The sequence below is a fragment of the Pinus tabuliformis genome, chromosome Q (genome assembly GCF_031772625.1).
Source record: "Pinus tabuliformis cultivar Carrire ecotype Pingquan chromosome Q, CPIR1, whole genome shotgun sequence".
Taxonomy (NCBI): domain Eukaryota; kingdom Viridiplantae; phylum Streptophyta; class Pinopsida; order Pinales; family Pinaceae; genus Pinus; species Pinus tabuliformis.
This window is the reverse complement of record NC_142296.1, coordinates 560,111,928-560,132,687: the sequence shown is the minus strand read 5'-3', so window position 1 is coordinate 560,132,687 and position 20,760 is coordinate 560,111,928. Positions and strand designations below refer to the sequence as shown.

Here is a 20,760-nt window from a genome sequence, read left to right as displayed (position 1 = left end):
AATTCTTATTGCTCAGGTAAGGACTAATTCTCATCAACTCCGTTGTGAAACAAGGTGCTAGAAAAGGCCAAAAGAAGTGTGAAAGGAAAGAGTATGCATTTTTTGTTCTTTCGGAAAAGTGAAAACAGAAAAGCATTTCATTTTAGAATGTGAGGCCTTCAAAGACAACATGGAAAATTATGCAAATACGCTGGCAACTAGCACTTGAGATAATCTATTTAGCAAGCGGTTTGTTGAGACGCTGAGAACATTTATTGTAAGATTTTAGAGAAAAAAAACTATGTCAAACAAATGAATAAGTCCCATAAGCTATCTTTAGCTTTATAAACGTTAAAATAATTTTCTTTTTCTTTCTTTCACCATTGTTTACGGTGGAGGTTAGATTATTCATTGTATACGGCTTGCACTAACGATGGCCCGTTTTTTCTTAAAGGAAAGACAAGGTAACGTCGATGTATGCCCAAAAATCAATTTTATAACTAAAAGAGCATTATGGTCCTCGGAGTTATGCCCGAAAATCAATCTTATAACTAAAAGAGCACTCTCCAGCGAGTAAGAATGTACATAAATTCCGCGATGATGTTAACGTTTGAAAAAGGACATCCAGCCTCTATGCCAATGTTACTTCTATCGTAAGTCTTTAGCCATTCTGGTTTTGGTGTGATGGCTACCCAATCGTGTAAAAACGTGAATCGCATTTATTTGCGAATCCGTACATTCTGATTCTTCCAACTCTCGCAATCTCTTTTCGTATGGTAAACGTTGTCGTTATCCATATCTGAAATCCTCAGACGCGAATGCGATATGAAGTTCCAACACTAAATGTTGAAGAGACTCTGATCCACGAGGGGCGTATTGCAGTAGCCTACTCCCCTTCATGGTACCTCGCCCCTATATAATTGATTGGGAATAATAAGAGTTACAATCCACGATGGGGCACAAGCAAACCACGTTTACACAGGAACTCATTCTGTACGCTATAAGCGCTGCGGTAAGCTGCCTGGTTTTATTTGCAGGGTTGAAGCAGCTCGACCCCAACAGGGCCGCGGCAAAGAAGGCAGCCGACCGGAAGAAAGAGATTGCGAAGAAGCTAGGTCGACCCCTTGTAAAGACAAACCAGTATGAGGTATTTAGATTTATGAATTGCCGCTCTCCTTTGAGCTCTTTTCCGTCTAAGGGTTTTGTTTATTCCAGTTTATTTTTGTCAAAATAATGGTGAAGTTGTTGTATCGATAAATTCCATGGAGTCAGGGCAATTTCACACTGACCCTATGCGTCCAAATTATTTCCAAATTAACTATATCAAATGGCCTTCAAATGGGTTTTCTTTATATTTATACTTTGAAAATGATTTCTGTAAACTCAAGAAAAACATTACAATTGGCCAGAAGAGGTCGGTTACCACAGGTAGACGATTGATGAACCACCAAATACACCTTCACAGGTAGTCGATTTATGACCCACCAAATACGCCTTCATTATGCGAGGATGGTACCGGTAGTTACTTTTGTTAACCTTCAATTGGTTTTATTTATTGTTAAATTTCCAATATCAGTCCAGATTTATTTATACCTCAATCATTTTTATTCCCATAAAATTATTGAATAAAATTCTTAATTGCTGTAAAAATAAAATCACTGGTATTTAACTTTTGAAATAAAATATTTGCAGCGGAAAACAAATACCAGAGAGATCAATCACATCACAATAGTAAATATATACCCATAACAATTTTCCTTCATTAAAATGTTAGGGAGAAATGCACTGCTAGTACTTGTAACTTGGCCCCCATTGGAAATCTTGGCCCATGGAATTCAGCCCACCAAAAAATCAGTCTTACGAAGAATTTGGCCATGGAGAAACTTGACTTCCACCACTAGCAAATCAGCCCATTCCTTTCTACTCGTACGACCTTTGCACACTTAAGAAAACTCGGCCCATTGGATAAATTGGCCTCTCCACAATTTGACCTCCTTTGCGCTTTAGCTACTTGGCCTCTCGATTTCCTGAACTCGCCCCCCTAGAAATACTCCCGAAATTTCTTTCCACTCTTCCTCCCTTCTCTTCAGTGTAGTTGAGCCTCTCGCTCTAGAGAAAACTGGTTTCCTCCACCTGTATATCTTCACCTCTCTCATTAGGTTTGTTTTATAACTTTATTAAGCGAAATCCCTAACCCTAATATCCCAAGTGATTGATGGTGGGATTAGATCTCTTGCCTCTCCCGAGCTCAATGGTTGAAATCATATCCAAGTCACTTAAATAAAATTGTTATTTGTCCTTAGTACTTTGGCTTAAAAGTCCACAATAATTAATTGATTTTAATTATTGTATTTTTCCTAAGTTAGACTTGGGAAAAAATTCATAAATCACTTATTCCACCACGCAAGCACCTACAAAGGCAATCAACCATCTCCTACATGCTAAGACATCAAGCTCATGTAGAAGACCTTTCGAATTTACCAAGAACTTTAACAATTCCATCCTAGCGAGGAAGGGATTCATCACCATTCTCAACTTGTCCCTGTAAAACACAAACTCCCCTTTCACTAGAGGTTTGGTGAGAATATCTGCCACCTGCTCCTCTGTGGAAATGTATTGCAATCTCACAACACCTCTTTGGACCTTGTCTCTAATGAAGTTGTTGACCACTACGTGTCAACGACCCATAGTAGTACACCCCCTTTTTTCACGAAAGGGATAGTGCCTGATCGATGTGTTCCTGCCATCCAGCTATCATCATCAGCTTGAGGATCATGTTATAATGTAAACCCAGTTTGCATGTGTATAATGTAAATAATCTCAGTAGATCCATGTCGTGTATGTAATCACCTAGGGAAACCTACTTTTCTGGTGACGATTTACATTTTGGGAGGTTTTTTGTCTCACTGATCCATTCTCGGATGGTTGGCAGAGTTTTTCTTCAACGTTACCCCAAAGCCGGGATGGATTTTGTCATTGGGATCTTAGGGGAGTTCTAGTGTTTTAGATCGAGTCTATGTAAAAGTGATCTGGGAATAATCTTAACTATTTGGTTAGGTTATTTTATTACAAATTGCTTGATCTGCTAGATTATATTTGTGTCGCAGAACTGGGTAGTCTGTGAGGGTCTTTTGTAAATGAGTTTTTTTCCCTTGAGATGTAAAAAATGTAAAAAATTACAATGCAAAGTGCCTTGACGGTTAGAAAAATAATTTATCCTCTCATAGGTTAATTAATTGAATTTTCTGGACAAAATTAATTAAAATCCTAAGCCATAAATTTAATTAATTATAAGTTCTAGGTAAATTTAAATTTTCCAAAGGCAAAATTCGTGGGTCTTTTAAAAATTAAATTTTAAGAGGTCCAGGGACTAAGGTTAATTGATTATTTTGCTAAATTTTAAGCCTTTGGTCCCTGGGGTTAAGTCAAAGTCAAAATCAAAATTTTGAGGAAATTAATTCAAAAATTTATTTTTTGAATTAATTAAAATGCATTTAATTGAAAAATTCGAAATTTCCTCAATATTTAAAATTTCAACTGATGAGATTAAAAGAAATTTTGATCCTCATCAACGGTCGAGATTGCTTTGACAAAGATCACTCGAACTAGCCGTTGGAGGATTTATCTTTAAATAGGAGGTCATTTGTTTAGTCAGTATGGATCCAATCTTTTGATCGTGTACTAAGCGAAAAGCTCTCTTGTAATCTTTTATGAGCAATAAAGAAAGACTTTGGGGTTAATTTATGCTGGTGTTACTCTTCGTGGAAACACTGTAAGATATGTCATTTTTATGTACAAATTTCTTTTTAGCCATTGATGTAGCTTTTGGAAGAGTGATTTGAGTACATGTATCTTGCTCAGTCGCTGGGGTTTGAGTGATAATTTAAGTTTTGAATATAATAGCAGGTATCTCTATTAAATCTGAATTTTATTATCGTTTTCTCGCTCTATGTTAATGGTTAAATTGAGTTTTGTAGGAAATCCTTGACTTTTTAGATCATCGGGCGTTTGGGGAAGTTTTCGGTTGAACCAGCCAACTCCCGATTTGTGTTTTCTGAAGAGCCTAGTTTAAATTTGATCCCGGGCTTATCATAAGATATTTTTTATGGGTGATGCATGAAGGGTTTTGAGCTCAGAACCTCCTTTAAAATTCAAAAAAATAATTTTTTGTGCTAAATCGTTAGATCTGGATGTTGAGAGCCTCAGATCATCAGATCTAGGAGCGGAGTCGGGCTCACACTCCCTAGATCTGATAGATCTGCCATTTATGTACATAGATCTGTAAAATTATTTTCAGTCTTCTAACTTGGGTTTTCGGGGTTTTTGTTTTGGGGTCATTGTACGTATCGTTTGGGTGTTTACTGTCGTCCTGTAGCTACAGATCTGAAGCTGAAAGCTATGCAGGGTCCAGATCTAGGCCCTGGAGGGTAAGATCTAGATCTCTGAGGGTCCATCAGTATCATTTTGGTAGGGATCATATCCAGATTTCACAGTCCAAGGGTTTGAATTTATTTATTTTCAGATCTGGAAATTTTAGAAGGGTTTCAAAGAAATCTGAAGCAGGGCGATTTAAAATTTCTGGGAAAAAAATTTAGAGGTTCTGGTGGAAGTTCTGGGCCACCATTTTGCAGATTGATTGGCTACCTAGTTTTGGCGTTTACTATGCAAATTTCGATTTTTTTTTAGAAGGCCCCAGCCTTGCTGCCTTTCTCTCATCTTGCAAACGTTGTTTGCTGTCTAATCTTCCTACAATGTTCTCCAGATCTTCAAAGCCCTCTGCCGCTGCCATATACCTGCAAAAACCCTCACGCAGCTCCTTTCTCGTCTGGCTGTCATGTCTCTGCTTTCTACTTGCGTTTTTTGATCTCTCCTCACACAGTCCTCTTTTGCTGCTACCCTCCACGTTCTTCCGCTATCTCCTCGCTACCTTCAAGCTCTCCAGCAGCCATCTAACCTGCATACAAATCAATCAAACTCTCACTCTAAACCTGCAAACAAAATAAAAATAAAAAATAAATACGCAACCCTGCCATTTCCCATTACTCATCCTCACTCTCCACGCTGCCTCATTCTCCCACCTGCGTCAATCTAGCAACCCTTAGCTCTTCACCATCGTAGCCTCCTCACTCTTCTCGCAGCTCCTTTAAACCTCCACGCAACCCATTAGATTTTCGCTGCCAAAACCTCGACCCTCATTCCAACACCCCTCGGTCTCTCCTCCCTCCACGCAGTCTCTCCCTTTCCCTTTGAGCTCTCCTTCATCTGCTGCCTAGACTTGCGTATTTCTCCTCCTACGCTCTCTGCGTATTAACTTGCAGCTGCGATGCAAATAACATTTCGACTTATTTTTTTTGTTTGTATAGCGTATGGGCATTTAACTTAAGATAGACATATGTATAAAAAAAAATTCTTTTTAGTTTCATTTGATTTTTAGGTTTAGATTTAGTTAATTTTTCATTTTAGTTTAGGTTTGTATAGTTTGATTTTCCAATTTCTTAGTTTTTCTTTTTATTTCAAATTTAATTTTGTTTTCATTTTTTTTTATGATTTCGATTTTGATTATTTTTATTTAGGTTTAAAAGCTTTAAAATCTAAAAAAATAAAAAAACTAATAAAAACCTTCAAAAAATTAACCTTATTGAATTGAGACTTCTGTGATCCATATCAATTTTTTTGGAGAATCTTCGGCGAAAATCACATAGAAAAACTTATGTCGACGCGTTTCGAACCATCCAGTGTGGTTCATCGTTAGGACAAGTTGAATGAGCAGATCTCATTTAGCACATTAAATAGACAGGGCAGAGAATCCATGACTCAACGGCTAAAAAATAACAGTTAGAAATGACATGATAATGGCTAGTTTGACCAAGATAAAGGGAAATTAATAATAATAATATTATTATTATTATCAATTATATTTTATTTTAAAATTAATAATAAGTAAATCAAAAATTAATAATTTCAAATATGTTGAAAAAATTAAAATGAATTAAATTAAAAATTATATAAAGTGAACTGCTTTTAAAAATTTTTAATAGTTAGTTATAAACTCAAACATATTATAATTATTATTAATAATATTTTCTTTAAAAAAATTATTATTAATAATATTTTCTTATAAAAATAAAATTAATAATAAGTAAATTAAAAAATAAATAATTTCAAATATGTTTAAAAAATTAAAATGAAATAAAAAAAATAAAAATTTAATAGTAAGTTATAAACGTGAAACATAAAGTAATAAAAAAAAAAAAAAAAAAAAAAAATAAATAAGAACAAGAAAAATATTACCATAATAACAATTAATTTAAGGAACCAAAAGTATAATAGTTTTATATTAAAAATTAGATTAATTTTAAAATTAATTTTTATGAATTAAAATAAGAATAATAGGCAAAGAACTACACAAAAATTAATAAGTAAAATACATAATTATAAATAAAACTAAAATTAACCTTTTACGATATTTGATTCTTTCCTTTTTTTATTTTTTATTTAAATCCTAAAAATTTATTAAAAAATCATTAAAAAAAATTAAAATCTCAAAACTTAAAAAATTCTAAAATCCTAAAAACATTAAAAATCCTCAAAATCCTAAAAATAAAAAAAAATCTAAAAATTTTAAAATTTTGGTGTTGAATTTAAGAACGAAATAAATTAAAGGATTTGCGCTTAGACATCAAAATTTTTAATGTGGCTCATGGCCCATTAAAAATTTCGATATTTTAACCCTTTGATTTGTTTTTCACATTAAATTAAGTTCCTAAGGAATAATAAAAAATTTATAACCTAAAGTTCCTTAGTGTTATTTGGTCTTTAAATGCATTTTTATGATTTTCCTATGGTCAAAGTACGATAAACGTTTTGAAGTTATAGTGACTATTGGAGAAAATTAATTCTAGATCTTGGTCATTAACGATAATCATCTTAAATCTGGAATATCTTGCATGATACAGTGTTGGGCGTTTATATGGATTATTTATGATTGTCACTATTCGTCACATATTGAAAATTGTTCTGGATAGCTTGTTTTATTTAGTTGATGGTTAATTCAAATATTAAAGGCACTGGTCTATAATTATTTATATCTTGTGGTTGTGTCTTGGTTGCATTAGCGCTTGATCTATTCATCTAAGTCAATCGAGATTCGTTTACATTCATCAAGTTGTCCATCATTAAAATCTCCTAGAGCCTATTTTGCACAGGTTATTTCATCCATTTACCTAGGGACTACCCCCCTTGACTTGTCTAGGAGAGAGTCTAAACAGGGTGAGTAAGGATTTAAGAATGACAACCCTTACTCTGAGCGTTGTTGCGGTGCCTAGACGCTTTGTGCGACAACAGAAGTGATATCTGATATTTATATGTTTGGATTTGTTATGAAACACAGGATTTTCAGAGAGCTTAATGCAACTTTGATTATCACAGTCAATCATTGTGGGATACAACTCAAGACCAAATAACCTTGTGAGCATCTTGCGAAGTCATATGGCTTAACAATTCGCCAGACTTGCTGCCATGTACTCTGTCTCTGTCGGGCTAAGTGCCACTGGCTGCTGTTTCCTGCTACACCACGAGATCATGGTTGATCCCAGGCTGAAACAACATCCAAACGTGGATTTCCTATCCATAGCACTCCCAACCCAATTAGAATTTGTTACCCCTGCAACTCTACTCCACCAACTCCAACATATCTCAATCCAAAGTCCATTATACCTTGCAGGTATCTCAACACATGCTTTGTTGCCACCCAATGAACTTGTCTTAGCTCCACCATGAATTGGTTGAGTGTGTTCATGGCAAAACATATATCTGGCCTTGTGTTGACCAGATACATCCAGGACCCAATTAGTTGCATATACGAAGTGGGATCCACCAACTCACCCTTGGAAGCACTTAGCTTCTTCAAGTTGGTGGTCATAGGTGTAGGCATTGGCCTGTAGTACTCTATTAGAAATCTCCTCAGGATCTCAATTGCATACTTGCCTTGCCCTAGGAGAATCTCTCTTAGCTATTGCCACACCTCCAATCCCAAAAAGTAATGCATCAAGTCAATGTCCATCTCCAACTTCGAAGCAAGGCCCTCCTTGCACATCCTTATGAGCTTCTCCGATCCCTTTAAGAAGAGAGCGTCCACATAGAGGACCAAGATAAGCGATTCACCTTCAACAAGCACGTAGTACAAGTTGGAGTCCTCTTCACTCTTGTTGAAACCCAAACCAAGAAGATGTCCATCAATCTTGGCATACCATGCGTGTGAAGCCTACTTCAACCCATAAAGGGCTTTCTTCAACTTTAATACATGAGACTCTCTCCCATGCACCTCAAAGCCTTGTGGCTGCTCAATATTCACCTCTTCCTCGATCACCCCTTCTTTGACATCCATCTGATGTATCCTCCACTTCATCTTTGAAGCAATAGATATGACCACCCTAATAGACGCATATCTGGTGGTAGGAGCAAATGTCTCCTCATAGTCCACTCCCTCCTTTTGGGAGAATCCTCTTGCCACAAATCTCACTTTGTACTTCTCGACATTGCCATTAGCTGCTTGCTTGATCATCTTGAAGATCCATCGAGAAGTGCCTACAAACTTTCCCTCTAGCCTTGGCACTATGTCCCCCACATCATTGCTCATGATGGAGCTATACTCCTCCACCATGGCATCCCTCCAAAATTTCTCATCTGCAGCCTTCTCAAAAGTTGAAGGCTTAGATTCACTGATCCTACTCGACAAGGCCAAATAACTAGAAAATCTCACTAGTGGTCTACTATGCTTGAAAGCGTCGTTAGGTTCCTTCACATGCTCCTTAGAATCTCTCAAGTCCTGTTTGACCCATCTTGGCCTCCTCCTGGTAGAGCTCGAAGGAACATCTCGCTCCTCCTCTAGATGTACAGGTTGTGTCCCTGCTGTTGGTCTTTGCTATTAGTTTTCTCGAATCAAATCAGATTTAATGTTCAATAAAATTTCTCAGAACATAAATGAAATTAATTTCCTTAGATTTGAAATTTTATAACAAGAAATACTATGGGTTCCTAACTCAGTATGCACAACAAAAATAAACAAACAGTAAACTAGACAAATACAAATATTTGACATAGTTTTGACCTTGGAAACCCCAATGTGGGGAAAATCAACAAACTTGTGCTCTTTATTCAGCTTTAGAAAATTGATTACAACAAATATTTTCATAGGAATTTACAATAGCAGTTTACCCATAATTTTTCAGCTCTTCGACCCAATAAATTAGCCATATGGCCCAATGGAATTTGGCTTGTACGAACCAACCAAATTGATCTATATGACTCATAGGAAATTGACCTATATGACCTAGCCAAATTGGCCCAGCAACTCAACTCCCTTGAGCCCAATCGATTTTCCCAACTCGGCCCTGTCAAATTGGTCTGTTTCTGCTCCTCTAAAGCAACCTATATGGTGTGGATAATCTGCCCTCCTCAAGCCTATTTGTTGCCCTTGGAATTTACGTTTGCGCTGATAACACTTTGTTGTAACTTCGACTTCTTATCTCTGCTGAATGCTCAACTCTTGTGCCAAAACCGAACTGAACTTTTCAACAACCCATTTCCCTCTTCTATAATTTTCTTACCTAATCTCCAAAGTGATGGAATGCTGAGATTGCACCTCCACACTTGAGATCAACAGTCATGATATAATCTTTCGTTGATGTCTTAACTTTATAAACAAAAAGTGGCCAATAAAATAAAAAATTAAATTATTAATTCTATGCCTAAGGTACAAACTTAGGAAGTATTTAATTAATTCTGTTCTGAGAATGCAGTTGACCAATGCAGAATCACCTTCCAATCTACACTTTCAATACCCCATCTTAGCGAGGAAGGTGTTCTGCACCACCCCTCACATATCTCTGACAAATATGAATTCGCCCTTCATCAAAGCCTTAGTCTGAATATCTGCTACTTGTTCATCGATTCGAAACGGAAACGGCCGAGTTGATCCGTTTCATTGCCCAGAAATGTGACTCGGTGGAGGAAACGGTTCAGTAGGCCGAGTCAGCCATGACTCGGCCAACTCGGCCGTTTTTGTATTGACTCGGCCGAGTCATAACCAGTGGCCTGTAACCCCATCAAAACAACGATTTGACATTTTTTTAATGACATTTTGAAGTGTTTGCTGATTGGTTTGAACTCCAATGTGTTTTATGAATTAGTTAAATGTTATTTGGGGTCCATTTCCCCCTCCCAAACCCTATTTAACACACTCAAATGCTCTCTACTATTGATATGCTATTCAAATTTCATGGTAATGTTAAATTCTTAAAGTAAAAGTGACATTCTCCTTAATCTTCATTTTCATCCTTTTACTTAAATTTTTAACATTACCATGAAATGACTCGGGATGTTTGAGAGTGGTTTCGGCCTCATTGGATTTCATACGTAGAAAGTAGAATTTTAGATTTCATTCAAAATCCAGCAGACTTATCAGTTTTTCAGGATTTCAGGATTGGAGGATTGCAATGTTTCCATTGATATTTTGTCATGTATTAGGGTATGGAACTCGTATTTAATCAAGAGCACCAATCCCTCTATGTACCTTGATGTTAGTGACATTGGTTGTCGAACTCCTCTGGGATTCGCTCCCAAAAAAGGAGCTTCTGAAAATGTTGCTCCCGCTCCCGTTTTCGCTCTCGCTCCCCACTTTCGCTCCTGCTCCCAACTTCCAAGTAACACTGAGGCAGATGATGTTGGCAACTCTAGCAGTAGCCAGTAGTACTAGTCACAGACTTTTGTTGTAGAGGCCATTTATAGCCTCCTTGGTTATGTGTTTTTGTTTTGATCTCTATATCATCATCGTGTATGTATTGGACAATGCATTGGGTGCCATTTTGATATAATGGATATATTCATGAGCCTACTTTGATCATATGTTGTCTTCTATCTATATTCTAATGCTGTGTGTTTGGAAACATGAATGAAAATCTTTAAAATTATGTGTTTCTATAAAAAATAAATATTTAATGTATTTTTTACAATGACCGAGTCACTAAAATCGAGCCGGCCGAGTCGATACCGAGTCGGAGTCGGAGTCGGAGTTTTAAAACATTGGTTCATCCATTGGTACATAATGTGGCTTTGCTGTCCTCTTCTGCACACAACCTCAAATGAAGTGTTATTTGATCTAAAGTGTTTTGACTTCTCATGAAACATTAGATTCTCCGAGAGCTCGATACAACTCTGATTGTCACAGTGAATCAAAGTCAGCTCCATCTCCTGATCAAATAGTCGCACGAGAAGTTTCCGAAGCCAAGTTGCCTTACAAGTTGCCAAGGTGGTAGACATGTACTTGACCTTAACGAAACTCAGTGCAATCGACTTCTAATTCCTGCTAAACCAAGAGATTGCTCTCGATCCCAAGTTGAAACAACACCCAAAAGTGTTTTTTTTGTTAGCTACACTGCTTGTCCATTCAACATCAGTGTACCCCTCTAGCTTCACTCCATCTATCTGAGTATATCTTAGTTCATGTTCGACCATGCCTCGAAGGTATCTCAAGTTCTCAACACATGTTTTGCAGCCACCCAGTGAACTTGCTTTGGCTCTACCATGAACTGACTAAGTGTATTGACTGCAAAGTCGATGACTAGTCTGGTATTGACCAAGTACATGAGAGAGCCAATCAATTGTCTATATAATGTAGGGTCCATTGCCTCTGATCTGGAAGCATCAATCTTCTTTCAGTTGGTCATTATCCCATTTTGGTTTCTTTAATGCATTAAGAAAAACAATTTTTGTTCCCAAAATAACCAGGTAAAGTCCCCCACTTCGTAGTAAATTCTTTACATGATATTTCCATGACAAGTAATTTGGATTGGTAAGTAGGAGATCATTTGTAATAGGCATGCTCAATAAATGGGTAACATGAGTTAAAAGCAAACTTTGTCTATCTAGATGGAGAGATTGAAAAAATGGGTAGTTTAAAAAAATGATATTAAAAACATGGTCTGGAAGTTTTTCGCGAAGAAAGGCATAAAGGTAACTAGGGTGCCATGTGACAAGTGAAGGTTGATCAATGTGGTAATGGGTACTATGAGGTTGTTGAGTTGTAAAGGGTGACAAAAAAAATTGGCCTCCTAGTCTAACTTTGTTTATATGCTCACTTATAGAAATAAGTTACCCACTTATATAAAATAAGTGATCCACTTTTACAAAACAAGTGAGAACCGCTTTTATAATCTAAGTAAAATGCAATGTTGCAAACATCGGCATCAGAATAAAATCGACAAGGGTCTGGAAAACTAAAAAATCATAAAAAACACAAAAATATCAGTGAAAATCGACAAAATTAAAATACCACCAAAATATCTGTAAAAATCGGGAAACATCAGCTAGTCCAAACAATCGCTATTTCATGATTTTTTCGAGATAAAATCAGGATGTTTGCAACGCTAGTAAAATGCATTTTACAATAAACTTACATTACAACATAGAGTTGCATGAAATTTTTCAAAATTTAAGTTAATGAAAAGAAAGACTTGAACTTAAGACCTCCAATTTAATAAAGGGACTTTCAACCAAGTGAACTATTAAAAATGATATAACAAATGCTAGAAAGGAGCGAGGGGGCCTTTTTCTTTTTTGCCTCAAATTGTGTGTTTACTCCAAGAGACCTTGTTTTTTCCTGTAAAAAGCTTCAAGATGGCCATACACAACAAATACACAACAAATAAGCAAAATCTCAAAATTTTATAAGCTTGTGGTTGACCTTGCTTAGTCTACATTGAAAATACAACTTTTCTCTCAATTTTTGATTTGTTGAGATTGCAAAAATTGCAGGACAAAGAGTGCATGCAGAAAAGGAAAGACTTTTCGCTATGGTTTTCATTTCTCAAAATTACACAAGGTGCAAGGAAAAAAACATACAAAGGTCTGAAAGGGAGCACATCAGGAATTAAAATAGAAAAACCAGAATTAAAATAGAAAATCTGAAATGAGATATGAAAATATAATTAAATAGATTTAAAAAATGAATTGAAATTGTATACCTTTGAATCTGTTATAAATGGCTATGTCCTGGGCAAATAAAGACTTTTTTCAGGTGAAATGTAAAAGGGTTTCAAGCTGAAAATAGTGCTTTGAATGCATTGGAATGGTTCTCTTGGCCTAACAGTGCTTAGAAACAACATAATCTAGAAGTCTTTTGATGCATGCATCAACACAGGTTCAGTATCTTGATCAACAACCAGAGTGGGTGTTCATAGGGGCTCTAATATCATATTCAATTAACATGGTATATCCACACAGGTTGAACACCTTAAGGCAACCGTTCACACAATTAGATCAAGATAAATACCCTAGTGTATTACGTGGTTAAAACCCTTAAAGAAAGAAATAGTCCACAACTACAACCAATGTGGTCACTCAAGGCAATATATTAGTGCAAAGAAAAAATATTTTACATATTAGTTTTTCACAATTGATTATTAGTAAATGACCCACCACGCTTTTTAAATAGAGATCATAAACGAATCGGCTGCTAAGCCTGTTACCCACCACTAATGGGTAACACCAATAGGAGAAATTTTTCTCCTAGAGTGCCTTTAGCTAGTAGCCAACAACCCCTTGTAGCCACCAGACAGCTTGATGTGCCATCATCTTCACCACTTGAGCTGACCATTATGTACTCTTGCCCATCTGTTATGATTGTATGTTTGAAGGTGGGACTTCCAACCCCGAAGGGCCTTCATTATGTTGTTGGGTATTTTTGCTTACTTATCATGGACACATTTGGACATGTATTAGTGGGGGGATTCGGTGGAAAGAATGGGCTTGGTCTATACTCTTATCCCTTTGTCCAACTTGGTTGTTAATCTTGTATCCTAGTCCAGTGGGATTTCCTTTATTGGCTATTAGCTTTAGGAGTGGCAGTACATGGGAAATCCCGATTTTGGTTGCGTGGTCCTGCTTCTCGACACCACATACATCACTCCCCTTTGCTTATTATAACCCCTTTTCACATATTTCCCATCTGGGTCCACATTTGTCCATTGGGTCCACAAGGAATTAGCTTTCCCTTCCCCTTCTCCACACTTTGGGTCGGGTTTGGAAGGATGCCCTAGAAGTTGATGCAACTAAAAAGAAAATTAAAAGCATAATTTGACCACTTACAACAGGGAATAAACCACAAAATGCAAAAGATGGTTGGGACATACAAATTTAGTACATGGGCAAAAGCCAAACATAAGTTCTACCCCGTTCGAGTACATTCATGTACTCTACTAAGAGATCATGTCCCAATTGGATCCATATGTTACCCACCACTAGTGGGTAACACCAATAGGAGAATTTTTTCTCCTAGAGTGTCTTTAGCTCGTAGCCAAGCCACCAGACAACTCAATGTGCCATAATTTTCGCCACGTGAACTGACCATTATGTACTCTCTCCCACTTGCTATGATCGTATGTTTGAAGGTGGGACTTCTAACCCTGAAGGTATGACTTTCTTTATGTAGTTGGGCATTTTTGCTTACCTATCATGGACATATTCAGACATGGATTAATGGGGGGATTCGACGAAAAGAATGGGCTTGGTCTGTACTCTTGTACCCTTGTCCAACTTGTGGTTAATCTTGTATCCTAGTCCCGTGGGATCTCCTTTATTGGCTACTAGCTTTAGGAATGACACTACATGGGAAATCCTAATTTTGGTTGTGCGATCCCGCTTCCCAACACCACATACATCACTCCCCTTTGCTCATTATAGCACCTTTTCACATATTTCCCATCCAGGTCCACATTTGTTGTTAATTTTAGGATAACAATGGTATGTTCTATGCTTAGAGCAATTTTACTTCAATTTTCTTTATTAGCCCAATATCATGTCCAATATGGCAATCACATCAACATGGTAGTAAAATGTAGATAGAACATGAACAATAACAGTCGGAGACAAGCCAACATAAGAGGACACAAGATATAGCACCAGCCAAGGAAAAACCCCAATGTGGGGAAACCTTTGATCAATTCTTCTTATAATTCTTCAAAAGTTCAACAGAAAGAGAGAGTACAATTTACAATATTCACTTGCCCAAACTGATAAGTCAAAACAGCAAAAACAGAAAACCCTAACCAGAAAGTCATGCTGGTCAACAGGGTTGAAATTGACCTCCAAAACAACTCGGTCAACCTTGGTCAATTCAGCCTCCAACAACAAGATAATGCAGCCCAAAATAGTCCGAAAATAACTAGTCAAATCTGGTCAACAAAAGTCAATGCAACAACCTAAATTATGGCAGTCAACGCAGGGGTCAAACTGCCTCGGTTTTTGTGCCCATAACAATGACCTGCCCAAACATAATTCTCCCTCACAAAACCGAAGTCAAATAGGGTCAACGCTTGTTAAAGTTAGCCTCTTGAAATTTCGGTCTCTTGAAATTTCGGCCCCCTGAAATTTGGGTCTCCTGAAATTTCAGCCTCCTGAAATTTCGGTCAAATTTGGTCAATGTAGCAGCTAGAAACGATAATCTTCTTTTTGCACGTGTGGAGAGAGAGAGGCCCAAAAATCCGTACCCAATCAAGATGAGAGAGAGAAAGATGAATGAGATGAGATGCCAAAATGAGGAGGAGGCACCTTGTATTTATATGCAACGTTGAAGGCTGGAGGAGGCTAATTTGATGGCTGGCCGACCTTGACAATTTGTCCATAATCAAAATAAATTCATAACTTCATTTGTACATGTCAGAATGGGATGATCTTTAGATCCGTCCTACACCTCTCGGAAAGTGGAATCCAAGAAAAATATCAGCTGCCTCATAAGAGTTTTCCAAAGTGATGTTTGACCCTAGTTGCCAAATTTACCACTCCCTCTCAACTAGGGAGAACATCACCTACCAAACTGTCTGACAATCTATACCATCTTTGTCACTGCTCTGCTCTGCTGAACCATGAAGAAAGAATAAATGATTGAGAATGTATCATACCATTCTCCACTGACCTTAACTAAGTCTCCAACAACAGAGAGTGTGTCATACCACTCTTAACTGACCCGTAGTCAGATTCCATTGATTTCAGATCAATATCAACATCCTAGCATAGGGAGTACGGTAGTACACAATGCGTCCATCGGTAGTACTATGGTCCCTATCCTCATTTCCCTACTCATTGTCCAGATGAGAGGTACTTCTCACGAGTCTCGGACTACATGGCTAGGATGTGTCGGTAGAAGAAGGTGAACCATTTATCCTGCTCATATGCCATAGGGGAGGGTGAACCACTCAGCCTATGCATATGCCACCATGGGTTATCATAGGGGAAGGTGAACCATTCACCCTGTACACAACGCACCACTAGGGGTCGCTCATCGCTCCAAGAAGTACCCCAAGCCCCCCGTAGCTCCCAGAGCTCAACATCGATCTCATACAGAACCCTCATAAGAGGGTCTCTCCACGACTCCAAGTCGTTCACGGAAGGTCAAGAATTTGACCTTTCCCAGGGGCTTCGTAAGAATATCAATGACTTGCTCATCGGTCCCAATATGATAGAGCCTTATTGCTCCCTGCTGTACCATATCCCGGATAAAGTGGTACCTGATATCAATATGCTTGGAGCGATCATGAAACACTGGATTCTCAGAAAGACGAATCCCACTCTGGTTGAGAGAAGATCACGGTGGTATCCAACACATGGCCAAACCAATGTGGAAAAAGTCGAAGTCAGGATTAATTCGGCAAGGGTCCAAAAGTTGAAAAACTCGGCAAAGTGGGGAGTTTTTTGAAAAATTTCGGCAAAATTAAAAAAACACAATTTTTTTTAACATCTAGAGTATCCACAACATCAAATAAAAGCATTTCCACATAAACATGTAAAGAAAGCTAATATATAATATGTATATGAAGTCTAGTGCTACATCACATATCAAAATAGTGAATCAACTCCTGAATTTTGAGTTTTGTCTGAGTCTCAACTCTCAAGAGTCAAAATATCAACAAAAAATATAATAAATGTATATCATGAGTCATCTAAAAGTCATCAAGTAATCAGTCACTGAGATCCTCTTCCCCTTTTACGAGAATAGGGAACGGCTTTGATTTTCCTCTAGAGGAAGAAGACCCTGCCCCTGGGGATACAAATGGACTCAATCGTCGTCTAGAAGCTGATGGAAGAGGTGGCCTCTGTCCTATGCTGCTGTTGCCCATCCTAGATGGTGTCACCTCCTCCTCATCATCCTCATCTAGCTCTGCCAGTGCCTCCTGACCCTGATGTTGCTCCTCCTCCTCTACCTCTGGCTCTCCCTCCCCTGCAACTGCTACATCCTCTAGATCCACACCTAACCAATCTGGGATCGAGTCCATGATCGGCCTCTCAGTCTCAACTCTCCATGAAGAGGTGGTATCAATATTGTCCAATGAGATGGCTTCCACATCAGTAGGTTTCTGAAGCTGTCTCACCCACAATCGAAGATTGTAGTAGACGTAGACCATGTCATTGAGGCATTGGAACTCCAATCTGTATTAGGGTCATAGATTGTAAATTATTACTTAGAAAATTTAAATATTAAAAATAATCAAATGAAATCAAAAAATTTAATTTGAAATCTTTTTACCTGTTGTGCTTTTTGCTGTGTATTTTGTCAAATACACTCCAGTTGCGCTCACACCTAGAGGAACTGCATGTTTGGCTGAGCACTCGAATGGCAAGTTTTTGGAGATGGGGTACTTTGGCACCATAGCTTGTCCACCAAGTATCTACAAGTTAAAAGAAAAATGAGAAACATAAAAAAAACATTGAAATTCTAAACTTGAAAGTTTGAAACAAACTGAAGCTTACCTGGCATTTTGATCGTCCTATTCTTAATAGCCATGTTAAAACCAAATGTGCCACCTCCCATCTTATAGATCTCCATTTCTTTAGAAATATCTTCACATTCTTGCTCAGATGACAACATCCTCTCGACACAAGTGAAGAATCCATCCATCACCTCGGCATCAAATCTGAAACCATAGGCGTAAGAAAATGCAGGGTTGAGGTAGATACCTGCAGCATGAATGGGGCGATGGAGGGTATTGTTCCATCGCTGATCAATCACTCTCCATATGACCTGTTGTTTCTCTAACCCCTTGTCTCCCTTATCTTCATAATAAGCACGAATGACTTCTTTGGTCCTATCCATGGCCTCATACAAGTAACCCATTGCGGCCTTGTCTCCATCAACCAATCGAAGAACCCTTACCAAAGGTTCTAAAATGGCACACACCTCCTCTACTCCTGCCCAAAAGCTCTGATCATATGAAACTAGTCTGCATATGCCCTCTCCCTTTGGTTTGCGGCTAATAGATAAAGAACGCCAATCCGCTGAAAGAAACATGCTCTTCACATCCCACATAGAATTCAACAGAGACTGAAGAGATATGAAAGTAGTGGCAAATCGTGTAATGGCAAGACGCACCAACTCTTTGTTTTTGGTGTATTTTCTCATCAAGCTAAGCACAGATGCATGATTATATATAAATTTTGTTATGCTCTTGGATGATTCAACAATATCCCTCACAATAGGAATCTTACCTATATCCTCCAACATCAAGTCAATGCAATGAGCAGCACAAGGTGTCCAAAACAAGTTAGGATACCTCTCCATAAGCAACTTGCCAGCTGCAACATAATTTGCAGCGTTGTCCGTTATGACTTGGACAACATTGCTTGGGCCTACTTCCTAAATGAAGATGTCCAACAACTCACATAATGTATGTGCATCTTTAATGTGTGCAGATGCATCAACAAATTTCATAAACATTGTTTCCTTGGGACAACTAACCAAGAAGTTAAGAAGGGTCCTACCCTTCTGGTCAGTCCAACCATCTAATATGACTGTGCATCCAGTGTGTTCCCATGATGCCCTAAACTTCGCCAATCTAGCAGTGCAATCAACCTTTTCATCTTGAAGAAGAGGCCCTCTCAATTCTGCAAAGGTGGGGGCTTTGTACCCTGGGCCAACGACAACAACATCATCAAACATAGGTTGGTGGAAAGGGTTTGTCTTGGCAATGTTGAAAGGAACATCACTCCATAGAAGACATTTACTGACCAACTTGTCAGCTTCTGCCTTTTCCTTTTTTTCATTGCTGATTTGATCCTAGGTTGTGCACCAGCTGTGGTTCTAGGAACAAAAAAAGATGAGATAGATGAGGGGTTGGGACCTATGGGTGAGGAAGGTGATGCTGAAGAAGCATTGCTACTCTCAATTCCCCCCACTCTTGAGGCCCCTACAAGTTGGATTTTTAGTGTTGCCCTGGTGTCCTTTCCGTCCTCTTTATCCATCAATGATTGAATGGCCCGTTGGATGATTTCTGGAGTTGTATTTGTGCAAAGGTCAACATTTTGCCCTGGGATTTGCCTCAAATGGAATTTTAATCTGTTGATACCTCCTGAGATATGCTTGCCACACAACTTGCAAGTCAAATACATTCTATTGATCCCCCCAGTTTCAGGTGTAGTATCAGGTTCACCAAATTCCCACGTAGCCTCCTAAATCCTTGGCATTTTGTTTTAAACTTTGAACTTGAATTTAAACCTGGGCAAAAAAAAAATTGAAACAAATTAAATTGCTTTAGCCTTCAACTCAGCAAAATATAATTTATATTGCACTCAGAAACAAATTAGTAAATTACAATACATAGTAGCTATTTTGAAGTTTATTGAATATTCAAGTAGAATTGGACATTCATAAGGATGAACTTGCAGTTGAAAATGACGAGTAGTGTGAAGTTGAGATTCGAGAAAGAAAGTGTGCACAATGTGGACATTGAAGGCTGAGCAGTTATTACACTAAGGACTGCAGCTATCATCACATGAACACTGCCGTTATCAAGTCAATATACAGTCATTATAAGGTCACTGTTTTATGATTATGTCACTGTTTCAAGTTAAGGTCATGTCACTGTTTTGCTGTAACAATAGGACAGTCCTGTAGGTGATTTTCAAGGATGAATGTCATACAATAAAGGCTCATAACAAGAGTCTTGTCATCAACGTTCATCACAACAACATCACCACAATAGTTACCTAAAAAAATATACAAAGGACGCTTCTAGATTTTCAAAGAAAAGTCACATAAGTTATGTCAATGTCTTATATCTAATAGTCAATTGTCACAAATCACAAGTCCAGCTGTTTAGTCATTGTTAGATTTTTCTATTTCCTGCAACAAGGCTGCTACAGAGGGATCATCAAATCATCGTTGTGTTTATAGTCTTTAGGTCTTAGGAAAACAAATGTTCAAGTATTTCTCTACTTGTGTCTTAGTTTAGGTCACTATGTTGTCATATGATGAGCACTCATTGTTTCCAGGAAGATGGAGTTGTTTCCAGTGGCATAGTTGCATAGCCATATACATATTACAATCTGTTGAAAGAAACAGGTATCTCGCATTATAGTTATTAGAAACATACCTTAATAGAGCGGGCTCGAGCAATAAAAAGACCCGAGAAATTTACAACAGATTGTTGAATCGTTGAACGGTTGATCAATGTATATGGCAACTAGCTGTAGGTGGTTGTTGGTTGTTACAACTTAACGCTAATATTCTCCTCTTAACGCCAATATCCTCCTTTTAACGTAATGGCAAACCCTTGTATCTCCATAGCGCTGAATGGGAAAATACACAGCGAAAATAATGAGAAATTACGTTTGCGGGCTTTTTGTCCACGACTTGGGAAGGGAGGCCGACTTGCGATTTTTTCGTTTGCCAAAAAGTCGCTAAAAAATTGTGCGATTTAATCATTTTGGCCAAAAAATCGGATTTTTAGGATT

At 37.8% G+C, this 20,760-nt stretch overlaps 1 protein-coding gene across 1 annotated transcript in view; it reads left to right on the top strand.

Annotated features, from left to right (window-relative positions):
- Window positions 1–646: 646 nt before the first annotated feature.
- The window catches only part of LOC149220670 (uncharacterized), a 133,263-nt gene continuing 113,149 nt past the window's right edge, over window positions 647–20,760 (top strand). The window contains exon 1 of the mRNA XM_089384852.1: window positions 647–1,126. Coding sequence (XP_089240978.1) covers window positions 932–1,126 — 195 coding nt within the window. The 5' untranslated portion in view covers window positions 647–931. The remainder of the gene's footprint in view (window positions 1,127–20,760) is intronic.